The 27872-nt window shown below is 50.1% G+C and overlaps 1 protein-coding gene across 1 annotated transcript in view; it reads left to right on the forward strand.

Annotated features, from left to right (window-relative positions):
• Window positions 1-27872, forward strand: part of PSMC2 (proteasome 26S subunit, ATPase 2) — a 233299-nt gene that overhangs the window by 183047 nt on the left and 22380 nt on the right. The window contains exon 10 of the mRNA XM_069628069.1: window positions 15224-15426. Within this exon, the coding sequence (XP_069484170.1) occupies window positions 15224-15426 (203 nt within the window). The remainder of the gene's footprint in view (window positions 1-15223; window positions 15427-27872) is intronic.

Below are 27872 nucleotides of genomic sequence, written 5' to 3' on the forward strand. Positions count from 1 at the left end.
CAGAACGAAATGTGTCCAAGGTCACACGGTTGAAGTGCACAAAAAGTCTTGAAAAGGTTCAGGAAGAGTTGGATCAAACAAAGGGACCAGTTAGATGGTCAAGGCGGCCAGCCCAGTCCAGAAGGTTAAGGGATTATTATTAACTTGTAGCAATATTTAGAAAGGGAGGCCTGGCGGACACGGTACCTTAAAGTGGTGAGAATACTCCAGCGGGGGCAGTTGTCCCTGGCAGCGGATGCAAGTCGGTGCTTCGTCCAGGGAAGAGAGGATCTAGTCGGGGAGGAAGACAGGAGTCCGTTGCACTGCCAGGGAAGAAACCAGCCGCAGAGTTCTCAGGTAAAAGGAGCGGTCCTTTTATTCGCGGTCCAGTGGTAAGTGGCTATCCGGTTGTCGGGGTGCTTGGCACAGGCAATTCGACCGCAAGACGTCCTGGGATGCGAGGAAAAGAAGGTAAACTGGTTGTGCCCACCAGTCAGGGGGAAGAAGCCTCTCCAGCCGGGAGATCTTCTCTGTCGTTGGGAAGTGGTGAGTCGGTTCCGCAGGGCTCCACCGGTGGTGTCGTCGTGGTAGGTCGGCTCAGCTTCTCCCTCGTCGGATTCTCAGGTCCTGTGGCGACTTCTGAAGTTCCAGTCCCAAAAGCCCTGCTTTTATGCAGAAAACCCCCATTCACTCAGCCTAGCTGTCAATCAAACATGCTAAGTGGTGAGCCGGCCGGCTCACCACTTGAGCCAATCACACGAGTGCGACTTGAGTTACCAGGGTAACTCAGTCCAGGGTGCCTAAACCCCCTCCCACACCCCCTGTGGTACCCAGACAGAGTGGCACCACTTTTGGAGGCTTCTATGGAGAAGCCCGCCAAAAAGTGGAACAAAGGGCTCGACTTGGGTTGGAGTCACAGAAGAGAACACAAACGCCATTTTAGAATAGAGTTCTGGCAAAAAATACCAACCGGCCGATTAATATTAAATAAATAAACCGGCGGTATGTTCAAGGCTATGAGAATTAAATAATTAAAGTTGGTAGCCTCGAACAATGGGAAAATCCCATAGGGATATATTTGTGGTCGAATATAAAAAGTAGTATCCACTGCCACCAGCCAAAACTCGATCAGGGGGGACGGAGACGTGCCCCCTCGACTAACAGACCCTGGGGCAATCGAATTTCCCCGACCAGTAGGTCCACAACATGATGGTTTGTACTGGTTTCTGTTCATAATTTGGGACTAGTAAAGCCAATGGTGACTTTACATGCCTTGGGAGACAGTAGTCAGTCCCAGGGTATGGAGTCTATGGTGGGGTGTCACTATGATGCCCCTGTGTCACTGCACGGAGGGTGCTGTGTAACACACATAGTAAAAACACATGAGACCCTATGGAGTAAAGGACCCCATATCCCATAAAACACATTAACACTCAAAGGAACACCACAAATCATGTCCAGGAGTGGGAGAAAAAGAGTTGGCAGGAGAAAAAAACAAACTCCAGAAATCCAGAAAAGCTGCTGGGGGGGACTCACTAGGTTAGGAAATTCAGCCTAAAGAGAGAATTCTCCCTAACATTGTGATTGTACGTCCATTGCCGCCTTGTTGCTGGATCTTCTCGGCAGGCTGGGTGAGGTGGGGGACGTTGGTTTCACTGATTGTGGGGTGCATCTATCTCTTTGCATGCCCCTGTGGGCTCCGCTGGTGGTCTATGGCTTCACACGGTCTTGTTCTGTTGTAGTGCCTTTTTGTTTTTAGATGAGGGGTGTCTCAGTCTTGGTGTGTATCAGGATTCCCTGTCGGTTGCGTATGCCTCTGGGCCCACGATGGGTGTGGGGTTCTGCCGCCGAGATTTATGACTTGGAGCGATTTTGATCCCTCCGTTGTCGCCACTGCTCTGATATACTGCCAGCAGGGGCGGTCCAATATTGTCGGGATGGCTTGTCTGCCTTTGCTGGTCTGTTAGATAGTTGGAGCTTCGCTTGGCTCTCTTGGCGTCAAAAACGCATGTGAGCACCGCAGGGGACGTTTGTGTCCCCCTGGTTGCAATGGGGGAAGGTGGTTTGAGGCTTGTGGCCCGCCAGCACGTAGGGGCTTTCCCTGGCAGATGAGCAGCTCGTCCGAGCTGTGTTGGTGGTTCTTTGAACCGGCTTGCTCTCTCTGTACAGATGTTATATGGGCCGGCCTGTGTAGGTGTCTGGGGGTCCTGCGAGGGCTCTGGTCCGGTGCGCTTCCTATTACGCATTGCGCACCCCCCGCAGCGTGTGTGATCTCACGTAGGCCGGGCCTCCTGTGATCCTCGTCTGGGGGTGCTGACCGGAGCGGAGTCCGATGTGCTGGTGGGGTGTGCCCGGGTCTGGGGGTCGGTGTTGCTGGGGGTGTCAGTGGCCCTCAAATGGGGAGGTGGCCCTGGGCGACCCCCAGATATGCCCGTTTAGCCAGGGGTCCGCCAAGCCACTTCCTTGTTTGTCCGGTGCGATTGAGGGCCTGCAGGGCTTTTGCAGCTGGGGGGGAGGAGGGGGTGGGCTGAGCTACCCCTTTGGAGCAGTTGCCTGGTGCGCGCGCAGGTGCTGGCTGTGAAACCCCCGGGGGGCGTCTATTGATGCGCTGAGTTCCGCTCTGTGTGGGTGAAAGGGCTTCGTGGCACCGGGAGGTGACCCAGGGGATTTCTTTTTTAGTAATTGTTCTGGTTTCGCTTCAGGGGCTCCCCGCCCTCCTAGGGAGCGAGTGTGGCGCTGCCGCATCTGTCCTGCCCAGGGTCCCCCCGCTGCCCGCTTGTGCCATCTTACTTGGCCCCGTGGGTCTGCTTCCTGGCGGTCTTGCCGCACAGCCGTCGTCCCTCCGCCAGTCCAGGTGACAGTTCTCTGGGGGACCCTCGAGCAGTGGCGCTGCCCGTCCTATAGGTGCAGCGTCCCTTCCGCTGCTTTGGGGGAATCCGCTGCCCTCCCTCGATGCTGGTATCGGCTGCCTCTTCCACACGCCACAGGGTCTTTCCCAGTGGGGTGCGTTGGTGGTGTCGGGTGTTCACACTATTGCTTGGCAGGAGCAGGTGGGGCCCCAGTACTGCCCCTAGTCCGGCTCACATGTGGGCCGCCCCTGGAGTTTGACGGCGGCAGTCTCACCGATGGTTGTTTTTGCGGGCCGAAGTTGGCAGGCTTATGGTGGTGCCGCAGACCTGGGAGTAGCAGCTGCTTGCTATCTCTAATTTTCGTGGCCCAATACTTTTGCGTTCGATATGCTCTGGATCCTGACTCATTCTCTTGAGTTATCTGCCATTTATGTTGGCCCCAGGCATTTAATTACTGCATCTTTGCCCGATTCCGTCCCCGTTCGGCAGAAGCTCCATTTATCTCGCAGCAGTCTTGCGCCGTGCCCCCTAGCGGATCCCCACGCCATGGTTAAAATTCAAAAGTCCTAAAGTCCAGCAAAAGAGCTGGGGGCCTCGAAGGTGGTAGGAATTAAGCACTAAAATGAAAATGCCCCCTAATTGTTAGCGCTCTCCTGCTTTCTTGGAAGCCTGGCTAGGTCCTTTCATCGTTCACCCCAGCGGAGCAGGCTCCTGCTCCCTTGCCCCGGGGAATTGTTCACTGGTTTATTTGCACTACTCCATGTCCTTAGGCTCTCCCCAGTCTGTTCAGGTTCCCAGGGCCTTCCGTCTACCCTAATGCAGTCTTTGTTTTCTCCTCCGCTATCTTCCCCGCTAGTGCTCTTTCTCTCTCTCTCTCTCTCTGTGTTCCTTTGTCGATTAATTTGGTCTCTCCCCGTCCGTTTGCTGGATAAGAGTATACGCTTGTCTTTTCTGCTGGTTTCCCTGGGTGCTTCCCGGTCTTCTATTGGCCTATTGGGGGCATGAGCTGAGGCTTGCCTGCCAATGTGCACCGCCAGGGCCCTTATCTCGTTGGGCGCACCTCGTCTCCCGCTCCGCTTACCGTGACGTGGCTCTGCTCTCAGCGGAAAGTAAGGGCGGGCCTCCTGCTGGTCCCTCACGGACAGCTCCTCACCGCCCTTCGTGGTCTTGTACGTCGCTCTTCTACCCTTCCGTATTCTCGGGGTTGTTTCCAAACCGGTCCTCTGGTGTTCCTTCACTTGCTGTCATGGGGAGGGGGAGCTCCGGTCCCTCCTCGCAGTCGCAGTGATCCAGCTGGATCCTCCCACTCAGCCTTCTTCTCTTGGCCTCCCATCACGCTCGGGCGGGACTGCCACCAGGACTCCGGTTGAACGCTGCTCTTGCATGTGAAGCCTATTCCACTGCAGCTGTTGAAGCATCTGAAATGGCCCCTTTCAATGTGGGCGCTTGTCGACTCTGAATTTCACTGCCTGGGGAGGGCTTTAACTCTAGAGACGTTCCGTCAGGAATCCCTGCGGATCAGGAGAGCATCAATCACTGTGCTTTCCCCACGGTAGGCATCTTGGAAAAATCCCAAAAAGTATATTTACATTGTTACATGAATTGCCTTTTTTTAAAGAATGCTTATTTAAAACTTGATGTTAATTAAATAACTATTTATAATTGAAACCTTGAGTGTAAGTGTTACTTGGCTACTTGTATTTACGAATTGCATTTGTGCAGCTCTACAGCTCACATTGACCCCTCTTGAGATAGGTCTGGCTGCTGATTCACACTAACAACTTGTGTAGTACAGACCTATACCAAACGGTGGGTTACCTAATACCAAGCAGGTAAGTGTTGTGTAGTCTCGCACAGTGTTACTGCATCAATTCTTACCTCACATTCACCTCAGGAGCCTCATATTTCATACAGTTTTCCGACACACTCGTCTGCAATCTCTCTCAGCAATTTGCAGAAAGGGGTGGGTGGTTGTCCATTCAGGGCCGCCAGACCCCCAGCGGGAGCTGGTTCCATTCAGGCACTCTGGCAGACAAAGGGTAGGGGAGTGAAAAACTCCTCCCCCACTTCCTGCCTGTCCAGATAAACTGCAGCCTAGGCAAGTCCAGATAAACTGCAGCCTAGGCAAGGTTCCCGCCATAGGCAAGACGCACAGAGAGAGGCTTCCCTGTCCCAGGACGGCAGAAGGGCTGACAAAGAACATCTACGCTAGTAATGGCAAAAAAATGAAAACCGACACCAAGGTAATGCTTGGGTGACCCTATTGTGTATAACCAAGGCTATGGACATAGCCTACGGTAGAATATTCGCACAATAGTTGGTAGAACATGTCCACTGCCACCAGCCAGAACTAGGAGATTGTCTATGTGACATAAAAGTTACAGTAGTAGAGAGAAGGGGATAAGAAGTATACCAATCTCTCAGACTATAAAGTTTTAGGAGAGATACTAAGTATTCCTCTATCCTTAAACTGAAGTTACTCTAGGATATAGAAAATAATCTCAAAGGTGGACAAAAAGGGTCGCCAGCTATGTGCTGCAATAGTAATTTCTGAACTCTGTCCTGGTGGGCAGAGGTTCAGGAGGCCAGCCTAGTTTCTTGTAACAGGGTAACCTTCTGGACAAGCCAGACCAATCAAGGTAGCTTGGCGGCGGTCAAGACTAGGTCTCAGGAGGGGTGAGGGTGACTGAAAGACCTAAATGAGCACACAGAGTATAGGACACTTTATAATATAAATCACTCCCAGTCAGGTGTAGATATATTAAAAATACAAAAACATTTATTTCAAGGCCTTTTTAGTTTCAACACATACAAATAAAATCACAATGGTACCATTAAGCCAGCACAATCCTATCTAAATACATATATACAAGACCAATGGGGTCTAAAGGGTTAATGCACGAAATGGGTCCACAGCCTAAAAGGGGAAGCAAACGGGCAGTGCAAATATTCTGTTGTCCCTTCTGCATCCAAAACACTCCTAAGAGTCAGTCCAATCCCCAAGAAGAGTGGAGCCTAATGCTCAAGTGTACATGCAATGCCAGCGAACGCGGTTGTTCAAATGGGCAAAAACAGGGTCTCTTCAAGGGTCTGTAGCAACTCGGGAAGGTGGGTGAGGCGATGACTAATAGATTCCCACTATTGGAGGGTCTCCACTAGAGGGCAGAGTCGATTCCATGAGTTGGGAATAGTTTGCTAGTTTGCACTAGCAGTGGAAAGGAGAGGGGCCCTCGGGGGCCACTGGTGCGTAAAAATGGATGGAGGCGCTAGGGGGGCCACCATTTAGGGTTGCAATTACTCACCAACCCCCGGCGCCCTCCGGACCAAACTTCGGCAGTAGAGTCCACTTCTGTTGCAGTTTCAAGTGCGGCAATGTGGGGGCTCTGCGGCTTTCAGCGATGAAGATACAGTGATGATTCCCAAGCACGACAGTGGCGATTTTTTTTTTTATTATTTTTTTTTCACTCCTGGTGGATGGATCAGGACAGTTTCACTGCAGCAGGCTTCAGGGGCAAGAGGGGCACAAATGCAGCACACCTGCAAAGTTCGTCACCACAGCTGGGCGACACAGCAACTGCATATACTCTGGTTCTGGCGCACTCGTCTCACTTCAGACCTGGGAACGCCAAGTGTACGAAATTCGGTGTGAGGGTGCTGTGAACATAGAGCTAGCGATCTACAAAGTTTCGAGGGCCTCCTCGAAACGGCAGTGTTATCAGGGCAAAGGTCCTGCGTAAGCTGGTCAGCCCACTGGTTGGCCCAGGGACACTTCCGAGAAAGCTTACTTGCAGGGTTTGATGAAGGTGCCAAGGATAGTTGATCCCACTATTCCAATGGGTCAAAGCATCTTTGCAAACCTTCTAGGACGACCAGATGCAGAGGGCCTCTCATGGGACGACAGCGGGCTCAGGGTGCCAAACCTTCCAGCGGGTCACCAGTGGTTCCTCGACTCGGCTTCTTAGTTTCAGGATACTTGGATCCTATCGTTCGTTCAGTGAGAACTCCAGCGATCGACCTGGAATGGGTGTTTGGGGCCTTCTCTTATCCAGAATCTCCTTCGCACCAAAACGAAGAAGACCCAATGGGAGATATTCTCACATACAGGCATACCATACGCGGACCAATCATGGACCACAGTGGTCCCAGACATTCACAGCACTCCAGACTCTCTGGAACCCAGGATGTGTATTGGAACCAGACGTTCCAGCCCACATCCTGGAGGCACACACAAGGCATGCAGAAGCCTGCGAAAGCTTGGCATTTCACGGGAGAATGCATGCCCAAATAAGGACTGACACTGGTCAGCTCGACCTGGGGAAGGGGCAAGATGGCCAAAGAACAGGACAAAGAACCTTGTGGCATGGCCATTTTGGAGCCAGGCCACCTATTTGTGCCAAATGTGGTTAACATGGCAAGAAAGGGTTACAGATATTTGAAAAGATAAGCTGCCACCAGACCTGTCCATAGCACATCTGCACTTCTCCTAAAAAGATGTTTCGAGAGTATCTAGGGCCTTTGGAAAGGACTAGAGACAACAAATGCACTGTACTGTAAGGTACATTGCTAAAAAGTTGAAACACTGACGAGGACTAAGGGAAACAGTCTCCCAGTACTGACTGTCTTGAGGGCATGTCAGTTTCCCCATAAAAAGTGCGCGAAAAGCCCAGAGGAGTACAGCAGAAGGCTGGGCTCCTCGTGTAAATTCACACTATGGTGTAAAACATCAGCAAAAAGTTGGGGGGTACACAACTGGAGGAAACAGTACTCATAAATGGTAATCTTTCCTAACATGCCTTAAAAGAGATATGGAGGAAAGTAGATTCCATAGGACAGTAAAATACAAAGGAAAGGGTTCAAAAAGACAGCCTATAGGAATGAATGAGTGGAAAAAGACTCTACTCATTCAGGGTTAAGGAAAAAGGTCCAAAAGTCCAGCAAAAAGTACCAGGGGTCTCACTCGGAGAGGGGATGAAGGAAGCATAAACCGGATACATCTCCCGAGAACTTGGATATTCCAAAAAGTGCTTCTTTCTTACGTATTGAAGTCTGTCATGTCTGATATGGTATATTGTAATTTACTTACCTGCTTGTATTTCTGGCTGTTATCCTGGTGCGTGTTAATGTAATCATTTGATACTGCATTTCTATTGATACCTATTGCCTTGTGTATGTATATATAAAATAAATAACTTTTTGATTTAACTTGGTGTGTAAGTGTGTTTTGGATCTTTGTATGGTCCGATTTATTTGTATTGATTTACAGTTTACATTCCTCCTCCTAAGATATGTCTGCCTGCTCTTCTAACAACCGTGGGTAGGACAGGCCTATATTGGAAGTGGTGCCCTGAATCCAAGGGATATGTCTTGTACAGTGAAACCATAAATGGACTTTAGAAAAACGTACCCAGCACCTAGTATATGAGTAGCTTAAGACTATTGTTTGTCCAGCAGTTATTTCCCAGTCTCGCGGATGTGCTTGGTTTTATATTCAGACGCCTTGCTCCAGATAATATTTTGAAGTGGGAGTATTTTACACCCTGTTTTTGAAAGTTGGGAGTGAAATGATTTTTTAGGGAGTAAAACATGAGTCCCGTTCCCAATGGGAGTGTTTATGAACGAGCAAAAATATGTTCAACTGTAAAACAGAAATATTTTTGTGAGAAATACCTTTGCACCAAGTTATTCATGCATATTACAAGATACATTTGACATCTTCTACAATTCTTTTTTTTTTAAACTTTGTTTTTTATTAGCATTTTGTAAAACATAAAAACAGAAAACGGGGCCTAACTGAAGCCCCCATCCCCCCCTTTCATGATCCTCCCCACCCCCCCTCCGTGTCCAATCCAAACATAACAGCAGTAAAGAGACCAAACTTTCACATCTTTTCCTAGGTCTTTGAAGCGCCGCAACATGTGACCCATTCAGTTACTGGCTTGAAGCCGACGTCGCCCCAGGTCGTGGGGACCCCCCATTTGGGTATTGTCCTTCACAGCGATGGTCACGCCCTGACCATCCGGGGGCACGATTTCGGAACTAATGAACATCCCAGCCCCATGTCTGCTGGACCCCATACCATTCAGCGAGGAATGAGCATGAGTCATTGATCACCAAGGCAGTCAGTTTGTCCATCAAGAACATGTTCTTAAGTTTTTTTTGTCCAATCTTCTTTGGAAGGTGTTTCCGGGCTCTTCCACCTCTGGGCTAGGGCCACTCTGCCTGCTCTCAACATAGTTTCCCACATCCTTGGGTACCGGTGTATTTCCGCTTCCTCCGGGGGGAGGCCCAGCAGCATGGTCAGCGGGTTGAGGGGTAGGGTCCTCCGTTACCTCAGCTATCCAATCTCTCACTGATTCCCAATAGGTCTGTACCTTCGGGCATAGCCACCACATGTGACCTCTAGTCCCTATCTGGCCACAGCCCCTCGGGCATTCAGGTGATACCCCTGTGAACATTTTTGAGAGTTTTGCCGGGTCCCTGTGCCACCCCTGCAGGATTTTAAAGTTGTGTTCCATATACGAGGTGAAAAGATTGCCATGAAACGATATCCTGAAAATGCGAGCCCAGGCATCCTCTGATATCTCCTCCCCCGCCAGATCACTCCAAAAACCACGGAAACCTCGCCTAGCCTGGAGGTCATGGGTGTTTAGGACAGTGTACATACAGGAGACCGCTCCCTTTCTAGAGGTTGCTGAGTCAAGGAGTTTCTCGAAGGGAGTTAGTTGTCTCCGCAGGTTAAGGCCCCAAGCAGGGTCATTGAGGATGCCCTTGAGACGGAGGTATTCGAAAATGGAGAGGGTCCCACCTCCCAGTCCCTCCTGGAGGTCCTCATAACTCAAGAATTCTCCCTCCCTGAACAGCTGGCCCGCCTATTCCAGACCCGCATCAGACCAACTCTGGGATTGTCTAAACCCTCTGCTGCCCAATTTCAGTGGGGGCCCCCCCACAAGGAGGTCATGGGGGACGGCCATGAAGAAAGATGTGCTGTCCGGGGGCATTCCCTCCAAATGTCCCAGAGAACACCCAGGGTCGGGTGGGACAGTACTTGTTTCGGGATAGACCTGCGAGGGGCCCACAGGAGGTCACGGACTTTTAGGGGGTGGACATCCATGTCCTCTAGGTATGACCAATATGTCCATAAACCTTCCTTCATGTGTTCTAGAAGGACCCGCAGTTGTGCTGCGTGATAATATAATTGAAAATCTGGGAGACCAAAACCCCCCTCCTCTCTCGGAAGCGTCAAGGTGGCCCTACCAATCCGCGGGGTTTTCCCCTGCCAAAAGAAGTCTCGGACCCCCTTGTGTAAATCTATAAATGTTTGAGCGGGTACCCGGGTAGGGAGGACTGTAAAGAGGTGTAAGAGCCGAGGCAGTATGTTCATTTTGACTGCCGTCATCCGACCATACCATGAGAGGATCATTCCTCCCCATCTCCTCAAGTCAGAGGCGATCTCAGTTAGCATGGGCTCATAGTTGGAAGACCCTAGTTTTGTTAAGTCCCTAGTGAGGAGAACCCCGAGGTATTTTATGGTGTTCTTGCCCACCGCTATCCCATAAAACCTAGTCAGGGGGTCTAGTACCGGGTCCACCAGGCGCATCGGAAGGAAGACCGACTTGGCGGTATTTATTTTCAGGCCTGAGAACCTCCCGAAAGAGCTGACCAGGGACATAAGGGGAGGGATCGAAGAGCCCGGGTCCACTAGGTATGCTAGGATATCATCCGCAAACGGGGATAGCTTGAATTCCACCTCTCCCCTTCCAATACCCCTGATATCTGGGTGGGACCTAACCGCTATGGCCAAAGCCTCCATCGTGAGGACATACAGAAGGGGGGAAAGAGGGCAGCCCTGTCTAGTCCTCGGGTAAGAGGGAAGGATTCTGACAGCACTCCGTTCACCTGGACCCTTGCGGTAGGGGCTTTGTAGAGGGCGGCAACCCAGCTCAGGATGTGCGTCCCAAAGCCCATTCGTTGGAGGAGGAGGGTCATGTATCTCCATTCTACTCTGTCGAAAGCTTTTTCCGAGTCCAGGGACAGGATGCATGCCTCGAGATTTGAGTTTTGGGCGGGGGGGGGGTGGCCCTCCAGGTGGGCACTCGCCCCGCCAACTGAGGACGGGGGCCTCTCACCTGGGTCGCGGGCAGTCTGCGAGTTCAGGGTGGGCCGGGGGTGCGATGATGCGAAGGACGCCGGAGGTGTGTGCCAGTTCTCTTGGGCAGCGTGATCGTGGGGGTCTCCCTTCGGGGCTAGGGTGCTTATTTCCCCCCAGCTGCTTGGTGGATCGTGGCCCAGCGGGCCCCTGAGGTTGTGCTGCGCTGACCCGAGGTTCAGTTGTTGTGGGTCTCCGGGGCGTGGGCGCTGGTCCTAATTAAAGGTGGGGCAGCCCCCCAATCGGGCCTGATGAGCGGGAGGCCGCCTCCGGGCGGGCACACGCCCCACCGGGTCCTGGTGGGGGCCACACACCCAGGTCAACCTGCTTGGTTGGTTAGGTCCTGGCAGACTGCAGACTGGCACATGCCCCACAGGCTAGCACGGTGGCCTCCACCCGCTGGAAGAAGCAATGGGTAAAACCCCACTCTCCCTCCTATTCCTCCGCCCAGCTGCGCAGGTTGTCCAGATTTGGATGGTCTTTGTAGGTGTGTTCCGCTATCCCGGGGACGTGCCAATGTGTGTTGCTCGGATGGGGCTTACAGGGTCAGGCTATAACTCCCAATGGGGATGGGGTAGGCCCCCCAGGCGGGCACACGCCCCACCGACCGCTGGCGGGGGCCTCTCACCTGGGCCGTAGAGTTGCTGTCGTCTCCCAGGGGTTGTCCCCCCCGGGGTCCTCTGTTGCGTAGCTGGGCCTAGCCCTGCCTTGTCCACAAGGCACTGTGTGGAGTCAAGATGGGATCCTGGCCGGGGCCGTGCACTCCCTGTGTGCCTCTGGGGTAGTCCTGTGTGCTGGGTAGCCCTGTGTGAGGTGGCTATGTCGATGTTCTCCGCCCCCGTGGCGGGAGGGCTGGACCGCCACTCACCCGGGGCGCTGCGGTGTTGCGAGGTTCCTTTCCTGGGCCGCCGTACAGCGGGACTCGGGGCCGGGGGAAGGCAGATCCTTCTGTTTGTGGTTGGGTGGGGGGGGCCGTCACCGGACCCCCTCCGGGGAGCGTCTCTCCCCCAGCACTCGCTTCTCACCCCCGGGGGAGGCACAGGCCGTCCTCGCAGCCCTCTCAGCGCGGAGGCCTCCTCTGTGGGGTTGCGGTCCTCCGCCCCCCGGGCTCCGGTCCTTGTGTGTGTCTCTCCTTCGGCGGGGTCTGGGGACTCGGGGCCGGAGGGACAGCCTATCCCTCTGTGTGTAGTCGGGAGGGGGGGGGCGCCGCCGGTCCCCTTCTGGGGAGCGTCCTTTCACCGGCACTCGCCTCGCACCCCTGGGGCCAGCGGGGGCACGATCCGTCGCCGCAGCCTTCTCGCTGCGGAGGCCTTCTCCGCTTCTGGAGCCACCGAGCGCGGCGTCTGGAGTCGCGCTCCTACGCTTCCTGAACTCCGGTTCCACGTGGAGTTAGGAGCCTGTTCCTTCGAGCGGGGGCATCACAGGGGGGAGGGGGGGTTAGACGCACCTGCCTCGCGGTATGCTCGTTCGGGAGGGTCTCGGGGATGGGGGGGGGGGGCTCAATCCCCAAAAATAGGCCTGGCCTCAGCAGGAACACTGCAATCAGGCAGCCATTGCCTGTGCGCCCCCTGGTGGCCTCATCTTCTACAATACTAGTAGTTTCTTCCTGTGGTACTACATGAACTACTGGTCCAAACACATACATGGATCGGTTTGAGTGAAAGCAGGGGCACAAGGTCCTATGCGTCCGTTACCCATTTTTTATTGGGAGTATTTTTACTCCCTATTTAGATTTTTTTGGGCGTCTTTGCCTATTTTTTGGGAGTAAAAGTGGCCACTGCACCCCTTATCTGTAGGGCTGTTCAGACGGGCATTAAATGTGATATAGGATTATTTATTAAAATATCGGTCTTCATTTTGATCTATTGCTTAATGATTTAAATTGATTTGGCTACCATTAACCATGTTATTTAAAGTTGTTAACCAGTCTGTTGCATAACCAATTTCATGAGCTGTGATGTACATTTCTAAATAACTGATTTCTTAACCATTTGTCATAAATAAATCTTTCAATGGATTCATAGAAGATTGGAGGTAACAAACTGGGTAACAATGTGATGTTGCACCTCAGCCAATAGTAGTTTTAAATTTGTGTCTGCTATAATCGGAAAATTATACTCTTAATAGTTTTATAACCTGTTGCAAATGAGATTCAATTGTTTTAATTGGAAAGTATTCTTTTTGTCTGAATAATGTCTTGGTAGTAAGTGGTGTTGGGTAAGGTTTTCATAGAAATTGTGAACCTTTGTGACCTGGGTCTACCCCAGAACCTTTAGCTTTACTAGTGGGATGTTTTTCCTTAATACCTCTGTGAGTGGGAACCTTTTTCCACCCTCACAGAATCTTTTACTCTTTATATGGGTGTTTTTTGACTCTCCATATTGTCTTTTTAATGTTATACTATTTAACAATTGTTTGGCAATAAGTGCCTGTTATTGCTGGATTGCCCTGGGGGCTCCCCTTTTAAACTTTCTCTGGCTAACCTTGAGAGAACTATAGTTCCCAAGGGTAGAAAGGATCTTTAGATCCCTTTTACATTTTGTTAGGTGAAACCATCACACCCCACCTTCTTCAATGCTGAGGTACTGTGTTGGCTTGGTTATGTACATACCTTAAGTCTCTTAGGATTCCTGGTTAGCTGTGGGGTGTTTTCTGTGATGGGGAGGCTGCTCACCCAGTGCACCCAGTCCCCCTGCTAGAATCCTGCTGGGGTGTCTTCTGTGAAGCCCCTGGCCCTTCTTCTAACTCTATAAGTAAAGTACTCACCTGTTTGCCCGATCTTCCTAAGGAACTCTGACTTTTGCTAACTAAGAACCTATCCCGACACCGCTATTGCACACTACCTATTGACCCCCCTTCTGCCACTGAGAACAATCATGCTCCAAGAATAAGTTAGACTTTTAAGGGATTGGGCCTTTTGCCTAGAAAAGAAGTGTTTCAGATGTACTTACTTGTAAAAGAGTTGGTTGGTAACTGTAACTCGAAGAGTGAACAGTTATAAATGTTCTTACTTACCTTGGATGTGTGATGCACTATTCTTAAGGTATGGTGAACATCTTTCTTTAGAAACTGTTTTGCCATTCTAATAGAAAGTAGATGTGAAGGTATATTACCCGCCTGTGATCGGGTTGTGCCTTTTACCAAAAGTAATGAGTTGGTTTACCAGATCATTCCTGTTAGCATTATTATATGAGTGTCCCCCAACTGTTGGTTTCACCAGATTAGTCCTCTTAGGATAATTGTATGAGTGTACCCCAACAGGGTCTTGTTTCCCCTTACTTGCTGTTAGCCTGTTGAGAATAAGTCTGCCTTTAGGTTTTACCTACCTAGAATAATTTTTAGTCATTCAGTAAAGTGTATTATTGGGTTTTGCTTTGGTTCGAACTGTCCCTCATAAGTCATACATAAGGGACTTGTATAGCCAGGAAAGATCCAACCTGGATTTCATTGCGAGGTTAAAGTATATGGGTCTGTTTTACCTTGAGTTAGCTGTGTGCCATCCAAAAATAAGTTACAATAGTTACTGCTTATCTCAATCTGTGTTTCACTGATCTCAAAAGCACCTGTAATTGAATTACATCCCTACGTTTTAATCATCTAGAGTAACAGTGTGTTAACACAAAAGTAGTTATAGGTTTTTACTGTAGCTGGAATAAGTGTTCCACTATTCACAAAGAGTATATTGTCCAGTTGACTGTGATTTGTACTGAGAGTCACTGTACAATTGGTAGGGTCTTCTGCCCTTGCATTACAGAATGTAATTGTGAAAGTAACCATTGGTTTTTGCTCACCAAGAATAGGTGTGACCTATACTGAATGTGTATGAATCAGATTGACTTTCCTAGAACTACTGTTAGGTGTTCCAAATAAGGTTTACGCTTTGGTCTGTGTACCTTCAAGCATAGTGTTGTGTTTTGATAATTGTGATTACATATAATGGGTGATTGTACTTATTTACCCCTGGATTTATCTGGGCCTACATGCATTTAAATAAATCCTTTATTTTGTCATACATAGCGTTTCTTTGGACCATTTGTATTACAATTTCATGTGTACTGATTCTACAGCCCTCTCTCCCTCCTAAGATAAGCCTGGCTGCTCTGTCTACACTACCATGTACTCAGGTGGTACGGCCTTATACTAAGAGTGTAGTCTTGTATTGCCTCAGTGTAATGGTTTTACTAAGCCCTTAGTTGAACTTCAGAAAAACTGTCCTGACAAGTGGTTTATTTATTTTCCTTAATCATAGGGGCACGTTTTGATGATGGCGCTGGTGGCGACAACGAAGTGCAGCGTACTATGCTGGAGTTGATTAACCAACTGGATGGATTTGACCCGAGGGGCAATATTAAAGTGCTTATGGCAACCAACAGACCAGACACATTGGACCCTGCATTGATGAGGCCTGGACGCCTGGACCGAAAAATTGAATTCAGCTTACCTGATCTTGAGGTCAGAAAATGTGTTCACAAATTTGTTCACAAAGCATGTTCTTCATAATAGGATCTTCATTATTATTCATGAAGACATTTGTATTCACATGAGCAGTTCTTCCGTACACATTTTGACAGGGGGGAAAACCTGGAAATTGAGCCTTTTTTAAGAATCAATCTAAAAGTATTGTATTACTATTTTGCTTTAAAACATCATTACCCTAACACAGAAGTGAATTACTTGACATGGCATCCTTGCTACCTGCATTTATATAATTGAGCAAAAAAAGCAAGTAATTAAATCCATGCAAATGTATTTTTAGCAAACTGGTGGCCAGCGTCCCTTTTGGGAGGCTTCCCTATTTATGGTAACAGAGAAGACACTGACAGGTTAACCAAAACTCAGTCAAGGCAGGTGGATGAGCATTCAAAGATTAGTCTCAGGAAAAGTGTGAGTAGTCTAGGGCTACAATGAGTCCACACAGAACAACACTTAATAATTTGAGTTTAAGCATACATATAACCAAGGTAATCATTGCCAAACAAATCCATAAATAAATTTCCACCAGTAGGAGAATAGAATTGTATGGTAGTTAGTTACCAACATTAAACAGGTGGATAGTCGGATGCAAGGAAAATAAGTAACAATTGTTAGAAGAAGCACAATTAGTTTCCCTCAATCATATGTAGTCCAACCCTAAAATAGTATGGGGTTCTTGTTCCCAGAGGTCACATGTACCAATAGACAGCTCTTTCAGGTAAGATATTCAGAAATGATGCAGTGAACTGTGGTGGTACTTTACAGTTTTAAAAAGTAATGGAAGTATTTAACCCACTGTATCCTATTACCAAGCGAAGTCCTGGAAAATGATCCTTAGCCCAATGTCGATGACCAGAGGGCGTCTGGGAAAAGTGCTTATAACCTATGCTATCCTATGGAGGACAGGAGGGAAGGGGTAGGAACAGGTTTGTTAACTTACCGCCCTGACACCAAATCTTCCAAATACCCCTGCAGAGGTTTGGGACTCCGGTGGGGACACAGTCCTGTCCTTGGCTTGGGTGAGGAAGGCTCACGGGTCGTTTGGAGTCTGGATTTAGTTTGTTGATGTTACGCTCACCTGGTCCCCACAGGGGCGTCGATCGTACCCGGACAGCTGCAGTCTCTGCTAACGTGATGCGTAGTGCAGAGATGACTGTCTGGACTGGCCCGCCTAGTCTTGTCTGCTGGACCCAAAGAAGTATTTTCCTGCAAGTGGAGACAGGGATTTAGCCACCGGTGAGTTTTATTGATGCCCCCCCTCCACCTCCCCCCCAGCTGTTCTCGTTCTCCCCCACTAATCCCCTCCGATACCCCCTCTAGTAACTTCATCTTATATTTTTAAATGAGCTCTCCATCCTGCGAGTCTTGCAGGGGTGCGTAGATACCAATTACTTCACTGGTTTGAAGGTGTTGGGAGAGTTCCGGAGAGTATTGACTCTGAGGTTCCTGGAGAGATTAGTAAGTATCAAGTTCAAAGAGTTCAATGTGTCCGATGTTCACTCTTGTCCCCTTCCTTCTTTATCTTGCAGCGGAGTTTGTGAGAAGAAGGTCTCGTGGCTGCTGATGGAGTTCAGGTAAGAGTCTGTATTACCCAACGCAGTCCGGTAACTATTGAAGGCAAGCGTCCCCACACAGCACGATCCTCCCCGCAATGAGAGACAATGAAGGACTCTCCCAAGATGGGAATAAGGCCAAGACAGAGTGCGGGTGAGCGTAAATGGGAGTTTATCAATCAGAATAGGGCATGCAAAGAACTCTGCAAACTCCGAGAGCGCTCTGTCTGACAATAGCAAAGACAGGCGTATATATTTACAAAAAACGTCATAAGAACCTACATACTATAGGGGGCACAAGTTCAAGGGGATTGGGTGGCGACGACTAACTATAGGTGCTGCTGTGATGTGGTTGGCTTTGGCTGGAAGACGTCACTGGTCAGCCTCGTGGGTTGGGCTGGGCCTGGCAGGGTGGCGGAGTTCATCCGGCTGGTGTTGTCGTGCCATCGCGGTCAATGTCAGAGATGAATGTCCTTTCCTGACTTATTTGCCCTAGGCCATGCACACCGCAGTCATTCACTCGTTTCAGTATTATCTTCTTTAGTAAATCTTCCAATAGGTTATACTACAGGTTAATGCAACACAGGAGGAATGTACCTTGTAAGGGGTCTGGAGGTAATACGTCAGGACATGGTTACCAGTGTCCTGTTGACCTGGGCCATAGGTCGAGGGGCTAAGCTTCAGGGCCTGGGACGGGCGGTACATGTCTTACTGCCTTGTTAGAAGTTGTAATGTATGTTTCGCTGTGTGTTGTCAAAGTGTTGGGTGTCCTGATTGCACAGGGCCATAAGTCTAGGATGGTCCGGTGGGTTGCGAGGTTTACGAGGGGGCGCGTGTGTTCAGGCAGAGGTTTACTGCTGCGCTGTAAATAATGCAGGTGGCGGGTGGCGGCCTTGGGTGCTACAGAGGGGGTTACAAGTCTTTGAAGCGGCTCCAGTCTGGTTGGGGGAGGTAAAGCAGCGCGGCGCGGTCTCTGCTCTCATGCCTTGGCAGCCCTCGCAGGGTGGGAGGGGGAATGGCCTTGCGCGTATTTCACAAAGGTATCTCCTTCGTGTGTTGCCGATTTAGGTAAAGACATCACAAACATTTGAACACTCTATAATACTTATTTAAAACATTACAAAACATGTATTTAAACTTTGCTGGATGTGTCTTGATTATACCCAGTCTGAGTACCTTATTCATACATTATGTTTTAACACGTGCAGTATTTAGTTATATGCATATATATTTGCAGTAAGTGAGGTAGAGTTAGGGTTGGTGGAGAACATAGAAAGTAACCCGCCACTTGTTCGTGACGGTGGTGGCGCATGTGGGGCCTAGACATGCACCTTCTCATGCATTCTTCACATGGGCCCTTTGTATGGTTTACATTCGTTTTCTTGTGTCCTCTAGCAGCATTAGTTCAGTTATGGCACAAGTCCATGGGGTGTACGTTTTCCAGTCATACACGTAACAAACAGATTCCTGGTGCGTGCCGTTATTATTAGTACCCTACTGCAATGGTATATGCTCACCATCGCTTATATCATGGGGGCATGATCTCTTGTAATTATACATCCTACAGGCTTTTGTAATATAAGGGGTTTTATGAGAGAAAAGCATCCTTTGCAAGTAGTCTCAGCATTAATATACAAAGATTGTCTGGCATATAATCGACCATTTTACTGTTCTTTTCATTTGCCTAGGCCTGCTGGCCGGGTCATGCTGGGAGCGATGATACACTGCGGGAGGTGAACTGTTACAATGTTAATGTATTATACTAGCTCATGTCCGTCTTGTTCGTGGGAACGTGCTCGCAGCGGATCTGCCAGGGTGCTGCGGCAACAAGGATGACTGAAACCCTCCAAGGGTGGGGGCCGCGCTACAGTGCGCTGAGCTCACACCATCTTTACTAGACAAAATGGTTTCTAGGCCTAGCTAAATTTTAATACGTGTGGGCAATTAATACGTGCGGGCAATGTCTCCAGTGGGTGAACCCTCCACCACCTGGGCCCGGGTGGCATGAGGGGGCGCCCAAGTCCTCACCTGGGGAGAAAGCGTAGGCGAGGGGGGTCTTCTTGGACCAGTCCTCCCCTACACTATTGCATGCTTTAATGTGTTGTTTTTCTCCCTCTTTACAGGTGCGGCATATGAAAATGTGGAAAGTTATATTATAATGCCTCCGGTGGTAAATCAGGTCAGTCTATGGTGGTAAAGAGGTAGTATTTGTTGATTCCCTTGACTCACCTTGTTCTTTCTTGTGTCCTCTAGGTGCCGGAGTGCGGCGAAGAAATGATGGAGACAGCGCCGGATCGAAAGGTGCTGTGAGGACTGGTGAGTATGGCGCGGCGCTGGAGCTGGCGAAGCGGCGCGTGCAGGATTGATGTACTTTCCAGGTCCGGAGATGAAATGGATCTGGAATCAGGTGAGGAAATTGAATTAAGTTTGTTTTCTAACCTTGTCCTTTTCTTCCTTGTTATTCTAGGAGCTCCGGATTCGAGGTGGGCGTGGCAGAAGTCTGGATGCTGGCTGCAGGCACGGTGAGCGTCACGCTGCTGGATGCAGAATAATGTGAAGCATGTGCTGCTGTTCGGGCTTGGTTTAAATAGCCTCCACAGTAGTTCCAGTTAAGAAGTTCCCTAGAGCCACGCCAGAGTAAAAAATAGTCCCTGTAACAAAATAGTCCCATCCAGGCCTCCTGTAGGCTTGGACTCTTTTGCAGCATGGTCTGCATCAGGTAAGTAAAGTCTATGAGCCTAGTGCCTATGGCGCCAGGACTGATTTCTATGATGAGCCTGGCGCCTTGGGCGCCAGGACTGAACCCAGACAGCCCCTAGCCGGGGCTGCTGAGGTTTAAATAAATGTCTGGATGCCTGCTCCCGGAGCTGATGGCCTTGGTCCTGATGCCCGGGGGTAGGCATCATGGCAGTCGCTGTGTACAAGATTCAGCTCCAGACCGCTTATAGTAGAAGACCCAAAGAGGGGAGAGGTGAAGACCTCTGTGGGGGAGACAACCTCACAGGACTGAAGAAGATGCCTTCCAACGAAAGTCAACGGGGTTATTTGGCGACAAGTGATGGTACATCAACAAACACAGAAGCAGCCCCAGCACAGCTTCCCTTGAAGTGAGACAGCTGATCCTGCAGGGGCAGGTGACTTGTAGCACAAGCTGAATATCTGCGAGGCTCCATTTGTAACGTCTGCTGTAACAAGGTTGCACTCGGTGGTCCAGGGACAGTTCCCAAGGCTCCCAAAGCACGGATCCTCCAGCAGGGGGTCGAGACTGGTTGTTCATACTGGTTCAAGGGTTGAAGCACCAATAAGGATCTTCTGAGATCAAGCAGACTAGCATGTCTTCGCTGGGGCAATCACTGGAGTCGATGCTGGTCAGCTGCAGTGGTCTTCAGTGGGGTGCTCTTTTCATAGAAATCTTGGTTCCAACAATGAACTGTTGCAGGAGCCCTCTTATCGAAGATTCAGGCTGGGAGCAAGCCCACTAATGGTAAGTATCTGCAACATTCAAGCATCCCAGAGTTATCTAATCTTGGACAACTACTCGTCGTCACATCTGTCCAGCAACAGACTTTCAGGCGCAAGAAGGTGTGGACTGGCCTCACAGTCCCAGCCTCCTCCTCTCAATCACACACTCAAAGCCCTTTGCCTGCTGTTAAGTAAAGATTTAGGGTAGTACCCTTAGGTGCCATACCATAACACCAGCCTCCTGGCAAAAGGGATCCAACCTTTGGTATAAGTCTGATCTACACAGGTTGGTAGTGTTGCTTAGCATCCAGGCTTATCTCAAGAGGTGTCAATGTGAGCAGTAGTGAAGTTAGAAATATTTTTTTACTAGTTAGTTAAACAAGCCTTCTACAGAAGGGAGCAATATAAAAGCAACACTTAAACACACTTCAGAAATGCACACTCTTAGGTTTCTCAGAATCAGTAAAGACCCTTTGGGGATGGCACACACACTGCCTACACCCCCAGATGACTTAAATATGTAGGATACTGGGGACATTAATAGATTATTGTTAGATTCAGAGTAGGCTTTGAGAGTGTCAAAAGAAAGTTATTAGAACAAGCAAGAAATCATAAACATTCTTTAAGAAGGCAAATACATTTGTACCCCCCAATGTATAACGGAGGAGTGAAGAGTCATTCAGAGAACCAGGTCAAGCCAATGTCAATGGGCAAAAGTCTATGTGGCTGAAGCACTTCTTGCGGGTGAGTAAGTCTTTGCACAATGTTTTTCGAAGTCTTAGTGAAAAAGATGAATCAAATTTAGGACCACAAGCCGGGGGATTTGTGAAGTAGAAACAAATCTACACAGAGAGGTAAGTTCTCTCAGACTTAACAGTACCTTTAGGTTGAAGAAAAAGGCAGCAGGTGACTTCTGTTCCGGTGCATCTCTGCATATCTTGGTGTTCCTGGGCCTCCGTCATGGGGACAAGAGGGAGGACTTCTGGGGGACTCCTGCACTACAACGGACGGTCATTGATGGCAACCGGCAAACTTCAAACAAGTGGCACTTCATTGTTTGTTTCAGCTCCTCGCGTCTACCGCAATCAGAAACACTGCGGTTCTTGGCTGTCGAGGGGGGGGGGGGGATCTTCCTTGCGTCTGGGGTCCCGCACTCTGTTGAGGGGGCTCAGGCTCGGTCAGATCTGCTTCCTGGGAGTCCGGAGGATCTTCCTGGAGCTCTTGGCCAACTTAAAAGCAACGCACACAAACTGGTATTCCTCTCTTTGGCTATTCAGTTCCAGCAGCGACTGCAATGGAAATTCAACCAGCTCTGAGAAGGATGTCCAGGTGGCTTACTTTGGGGTTGATTGGTCCCACCAACTCAAGGGGAAAAGTCGTCCTTGCAGGGCTTCTGTCGATACGAATTTGGAGCTTCAGCACAGCAGCAGGGCTTCACTTGGCAAACCAACAGTCCTGGAGTTGCAGCAGGCATCCTCTTCAAGTTCTTCGGATTCCTTCGTCCAGTGGTCGACTCTGCCTTCCAAGCCAAAAAGCCTTGCCTTTTATGCAGGTTTCTCCCATTAATTCCAGGCTGGCTGTCAATCACCCAGCAGGGTGGCTGTCCTTGCTGGATATCCAGCCGGCCAATCACCTGGGAGTGCATTCCTGGAGTGCACCTTGCTCCCTTGCTGCCCCCACCAGACTCACTGGAGCTAGAGGCGGGCTTCACTCCTGAATCCTGCCAAAGACAAAATGAACAAAGGGCCCAAACCTAGTTTGGCGCGCAGAGTAAATCTCAAGAAGGACCTAAACGACAAGAAATGGTGAAAAAAGACTGGGGCCATTTTGACAAAAATGGCACCCATGGGTGCTTTACTGAGGCTGCGAATGCAGCCCGCCGTAAAAAGACGACATGGTAGTAAAAAGTAACCACTGCCACCAGCCATTAATTGTGTATAAAAAATGTCACACAAGAAGCTAGAGAAAGGGGCTACGAAGTATCCCCTCCAGGACTCTATGGTAAAATAGTGTGTGTTGGGTCTAGAAAATTACAATGTAAGTAAAGTCAATTTCACTTTACTGCTCTTGGAAACAGTAGTTGTTCAAGAGAAAGGTATTTAAACCTTTGGAAATCTGAAAACACTTCCCTGTGTCAATGCACTAAAGTTGCTGTGTGACACAATGCAAAAAGATGCCTATGGAGTTTGTCGGGCTCCACAAACCAAAAGAAACAGAGTTAAAATCACATGAAAATACATGGGAGAGTGGGGAATGGGGTTTCCCTCTCTCCAGGTAAAAATGAAAGTCCTAGAGTCCAGCAAAAGTGCTGGGGGTCTCTAAGGTAGAGAGGAATTAGCACTTCGAATGGATTGTGTCTTCCAACGTATTCCACATCTTTGACATGTAATGTCCACACGTGTGCATTTCGGAAACTTTTTCGGCAGAGGGCGTCATGCATCGAAGGCGTTGGGTGATGTCCCTCGAAGGCCTTCGTCGAGGGCGACGTCAGCGAATGTTATATAGGACGCACAGCACGCGTAGCCTCAGTTCCGCTTTTTCCGCAAACGTGTTGGTTCGTTGAGCTCGGAGCGCCTCGTCTGTTATCGTGAAGATATCTTTCTCTTTGACCCCTCCGTCTCCGCGGTCTGGCTTCAAGACCTTCTGGGACTGGAAGTCGAAAATGTCCATCACCGACCTGCATCGCATTTGTTTGAGGTGCCTGGGCGAGTCGCACGACACCGACGACTGCTCGAAATGCCAGTTGCTGACTGCCAAGGTCTTGCGGAAGGGGATGCTACAGGTGGGTGGGGGCTCTAAGCCTGTTCAGTCCTCCAAATCTAAGCCCAAGGGGGCTTCCGATGACTCAAGGGGCGACTCTGCGCGTCGGAAGGAGTCCCGGGGATCTCGGTACCAGAGTGGTTCCCGCCATTCTTCTTCCTCGTCCTGGCACTCTAAGAAGCGCCGTCACCAGTCTCCTTCCCCGTCGTCGTGGAGGATGGTGCCTCGAGGAAGGTTGCATGCCCGACGAAGTCCTCGAATCCGGAGGAAGGGCTGCATTTAAAGAACAAATGTTATCAATTTTTCAATCGCAGGGCACGGGTCCGGTCGCGCCTTCTCACGAAGCCGGCACGGATCGGTCTCGTACTGTGGCTTACACGCCTTCGGGCACGGTTCCACGTCGCGACTTGCATCGCAAGCCTTCAAGGTCCCGTACGGACAAGGATTCGAAAAAGTCACAAGAGACGTGTCTCTAGGTCTCGGTCCTCGTCCCCAGCAAGTCCCCAGCGAGACCGCAGCTACCTACTGAGGCCTCAATGCCGGCGTCGACTTAGTCGGCACCGTGTCCGTCAGACCTGGATGTCGACGCTTTACCATTGTACCAGCTGACTGCTCCGTCGGCACCTGTCTCGACGCCGAAGCCTTCAACGCTCACGACATCGAGGTTGTCAATGCTCTCGGCGCCTTCAGGGATTTTTTTCTCATTTTGCCTTTGGAGTACCCAGATATCGTGGATCCTCCTAGGAAGGCTACAGCGACATCTGTGAGGCCAGTTTTGGACTCCAGGCCCTCTTCTATCACCAGACCTCGGTTTCAACTCCCTCTGGCTGACATTTATGAAGAGGAGGAAAAGTCTGCGTTTGAGGACCCTGGTGAACTTAATGAAGCTCCACTTTTTCTGTAGCTAGTCAGTTGGAGTTGAGGCAGACCCTCCATGATGCCAGTGGGTTGGACATTTCCCCGGAAGTGAAATTTGGTAGGTCTGAGCCTGGGGCTCATGCAGAGTCTTCATACAGGAGGCTCATGGCTAGGGTCACAGAGTATCTGGGCTGGTCCAGTCCTCCTGAAGACTTTGTGCAGAACGAACTTACGGACATCTTAGATCAAGTTCCGTCCTCCGACCCTGTTTTATCGTTCCATCTCACCTTGCAGAAAAGGGTGGCAGCTGTGTGGCAGTCCCCGGAATCTCTTCCGGCTGTTAATAAATCTTTGACTAAGAAATAACACCCTTCCGGTAGCGATCCCAGCTACATATCTACTCACCCCACTCCTGAGCGTTTGGTGGTTCAGGGGGCTACGGCCACCTAGATGCAGGCGGTGTACCTTACCATCCCTCCGGATGGGGACGACAAGCGCTTCGACGGTTGGGCCCGGAAGGTATTTTCTGGTGGGAGCATGGCATTGAAATCGGCCAACTCCACGTATGCCTTGGCAAGGTTTTCACACACTCTGTGGAACTGCGTGTCTTTAGCAGCTGAGCATATTCCCGAGGGGGAAGAAAGGGATGGGTTCCTTGCTCTTGTGCAGGATGGCAAGGATGCCATGTGCGAATTCCTTCAGTCGGGTTTGGATACGGCAGACAATGTTAGCAGTTTCATGGCTGCGAGCACTGTTATACGCAGGTTTGCGTGGTTGCGGAAGTCGGGTTTTGCTCCGGATTTGCAGGCCCATCTTCTCAAATTGCCCTTTGATGGCGCACATTTGTTTGGCAGCAAGGCTGACAAGAGCCTTGAGAGGTTGCAGAAATTGAAAGCTACGGCTAAATCTTTAAGCACAGCTGTGCATCAACCTCCGCCTTTTCGTCCTAGGGGACAACAATGGAGTGGAGGTTCTTTTCGTTACTACTCCTTTGGTAGAACGAAAGGGGGAGCCAGTCAAAGGGGCCAGTGAAAAAGTACCCGTGGTGGTCGGGGAAATCGTGGTGCCAAAGCCTTTCGGCAGCTGCCTCTTTGCCTTCAGGCACTGCCGCGGCCTCTTCCAAACAGTCATGAGGACATGTCCCATGGTTTGCCGGTTGGGGGCAGACTGTCATCTCGAAGAATGGCACGCCATTACTACAGATGCATGGGTTCTGGATACCATTGCCCCCGGCTACTGTCTTCCCTTCCTTCAGCGGCCTCGCGACAATCCACCGGGGAAACTCTTTGAAGCTTCCAGATCCACTCCTTGCGCAGGAAATCTTGTCCCTGCTGGAGAAAGGCGCTATAGAACTAGTGCCTGTAGCGGAGAGGAACAAGGGATGGTATTCCCCTTATTTTTTGATAGCAAAGAAAGACTGGGGATTGAGACCCATCATGGACGTGCGTTGGTTGAACAAACTTCTCAGGAAAGACAAGTTCAGGATGGTCACACTTTCTCAAGTCCTCCAGGCTCTTCAACTTCAGGATTGGTTGGTGTCTCTGGACCTCAAGGATGCTTACTTTCATGTGCCGATTCATCCCGCGCACAGTAACTACCTGAGGATTGTGGCTGGCGACTTGCACTTTCAGTTTCGGGTCCTGCCGTTCGGATTGACCTCCGCCCGAGGATCTTCACCAAGCTAATGGTGGTGGTGGCAGCGTACCTTAGGCGAGGGGGAATTCACATCTACCCCTACTTGGATGACCTGAGCAAGCGTTGGATCATCTCGGTCTCACCTACCACACCCTCCATAGGCTGGGCTTCTCCCTGAATTTCAAGAAGTCGCATCTGACACCTTCCCAACAGCTTCAGTACATCAGGGCTGTGTTAGACACGTCCCTGGGGAAGTGTTCGCCTCCCCAGGTAAGGGCTTATCACATTGTGCAGATGGTGGACAAGTTTCAACATGCCCAGAGTCTCCCGGCTTTCGAATTCTTAAGGTTGCTCGACCTCATGGCATCCTGCATTTTTCTGGTGCCAGGCTGCGGGTGAGATCCCTGCAATGGGTCCTCAAGATGCAGTGATCGCAGTTCTCCGGCAAGATGTTGGATCCCGTTCAGATTCCACTCTCGGTCTCCCAGGATCTTCTGTGGTGGGCCAACAAAGGGAACCTGATGAGGAAGGATGGGGCGGTCATGCCAACGACTTGACCGCCAGCGGTCGTTGGTCTCCGTCAGAGTCCAGACTCTACATCAATTTGTTAGAGCTGAGGTCCATCAGGCTAGCCCTGAAGGCTTTTCTGCCCTCTGTATGGGGGAAGAGTGTCCTGATTATGATGGACAACACAGTGGCCATGCATTACCTCAACAAAAAAAGGGGGGTGGTAGGGTCACTCCCGTTGTGCAGTGAGGCGATGCAGCTCTGGTTCTGGGCCATCCAGCAGGGCATTTCGATCTCGGTGGTTCATCTGGCTGGAGACAAAAATGTGGTTGCGGATGCTCTGAGGAGGCAGAGCTCGATCTCTCACGAGTGGGAGTTAGCTCAGGAAGTCCTTCAGGAGATCTTCGCCCTTTGGGGAACCCCGCAAGTGGATCTCTTCACCAACAGTGTCAACTGGAAGTGCGATAGATTCTGCTCAAGGGAATTTCCTTCAAGAAGAGCCTTAGACGTGTTTGTGGTGGATTGGTCATTCGCACTGCTTTACGTGTTTTCCTCCAGTCCCCATCATTCCTCAGGTGTTGCAGAGGTTACGGAGGTTCGGTTCCCACGTGATCCTCATTGCTCCGGATTGGGCCTGGAAAGCGTGGTACCCGGAGATTTTAGAAATGTCCATCTGCCTTCCACGCCATCTTCCCTACCGAGAGGATCTGCTCTCTTTCTCGAGGGAGGGACGGAGGGAGGCAGGGAGGGAGGGAAGGTGTGACAGGGTCTCCATCCAGAGGGCAAGACTCTAAACCTTCACGCTTGGTATCTGAAAGGTTGAGGTATAAGGATTGGGACCTCCCGGATGACGTGATGGAGGTGTTGCTTTCGGCCAGGCGGCCTGAAACAAAATCCCTGTACCGTTGGTGTAAGTTCTGCGTCTGTTACAGCAGTCACAATGTGGATCCTTATCAGTGCTCCATTCCTATTGTTTTGTCCATTAAGGGTTACCTGGCGGCGCTGTCTATCTTTAAGCGATCGTCTGAAGAATGTTCTTACTTTAAGATCCTTTCATTTTTCAGTTTCTTAAAGGACTGACTAATGTATTCCCGCTGTCTCCTTTCCAGGTGCCGGTTTGGGATTTGAATTTGGTTTTGAAATTTCTCATGGGTGCTCCGTTTGAACCCTTGCACTCTTGTCCTTTGAGATTACAGTCCTTCAAGGCTGTTCTTGGTTGCGGTTAATTCCGCTCGCAGAGTTAGTGAATTACAGGCACTTTTATCTAAGCCACCCTTAACTGTGTTTCACAAGGACAGGGTTGTACTGTGAGTACATCCCTCTTTTCTACCTAAGGTAGTATCTGAATATCATTTGAGTCAAAAGGTGGTTCTTCCATCTTTCTACCCTTCTCATCCTGGTAAGGAAGAGGAGCGATTCCCTTGGTTGGATCCTAGGAGAGCTCTCAACTTTTATATTTCTAGGATGTCCAGGGCCAGAGTGGACGATCAACTCTTTGTAGGATATGCTGGACACCGATTGGGCCAGGCTGTTACCAAACAGACCATGTCCAGGTGGATTATCCTCACCATTACGGAGTGTTACCGATTGGCGGGTAAGGACCTTCCTGAACAGTTGCAAGCTCATTCCACTAGGGGCGTGGCTACTTCC

This window comes from Ambystoma mexicanum, chromosome 12, assembly GCF_040938575.1.
Source record: "Ambystoma mexicanum isolate Mex_15411 chromosome 12, UKY_AmexF1_1, whole genome shotgun sequence".
Lineage (NCBI taxonomy): Eukaryota > Metazoa > Chordata > Amphibia > Caudata > Ambystomatidae > Ambystoma > Ambystoma mexicanum.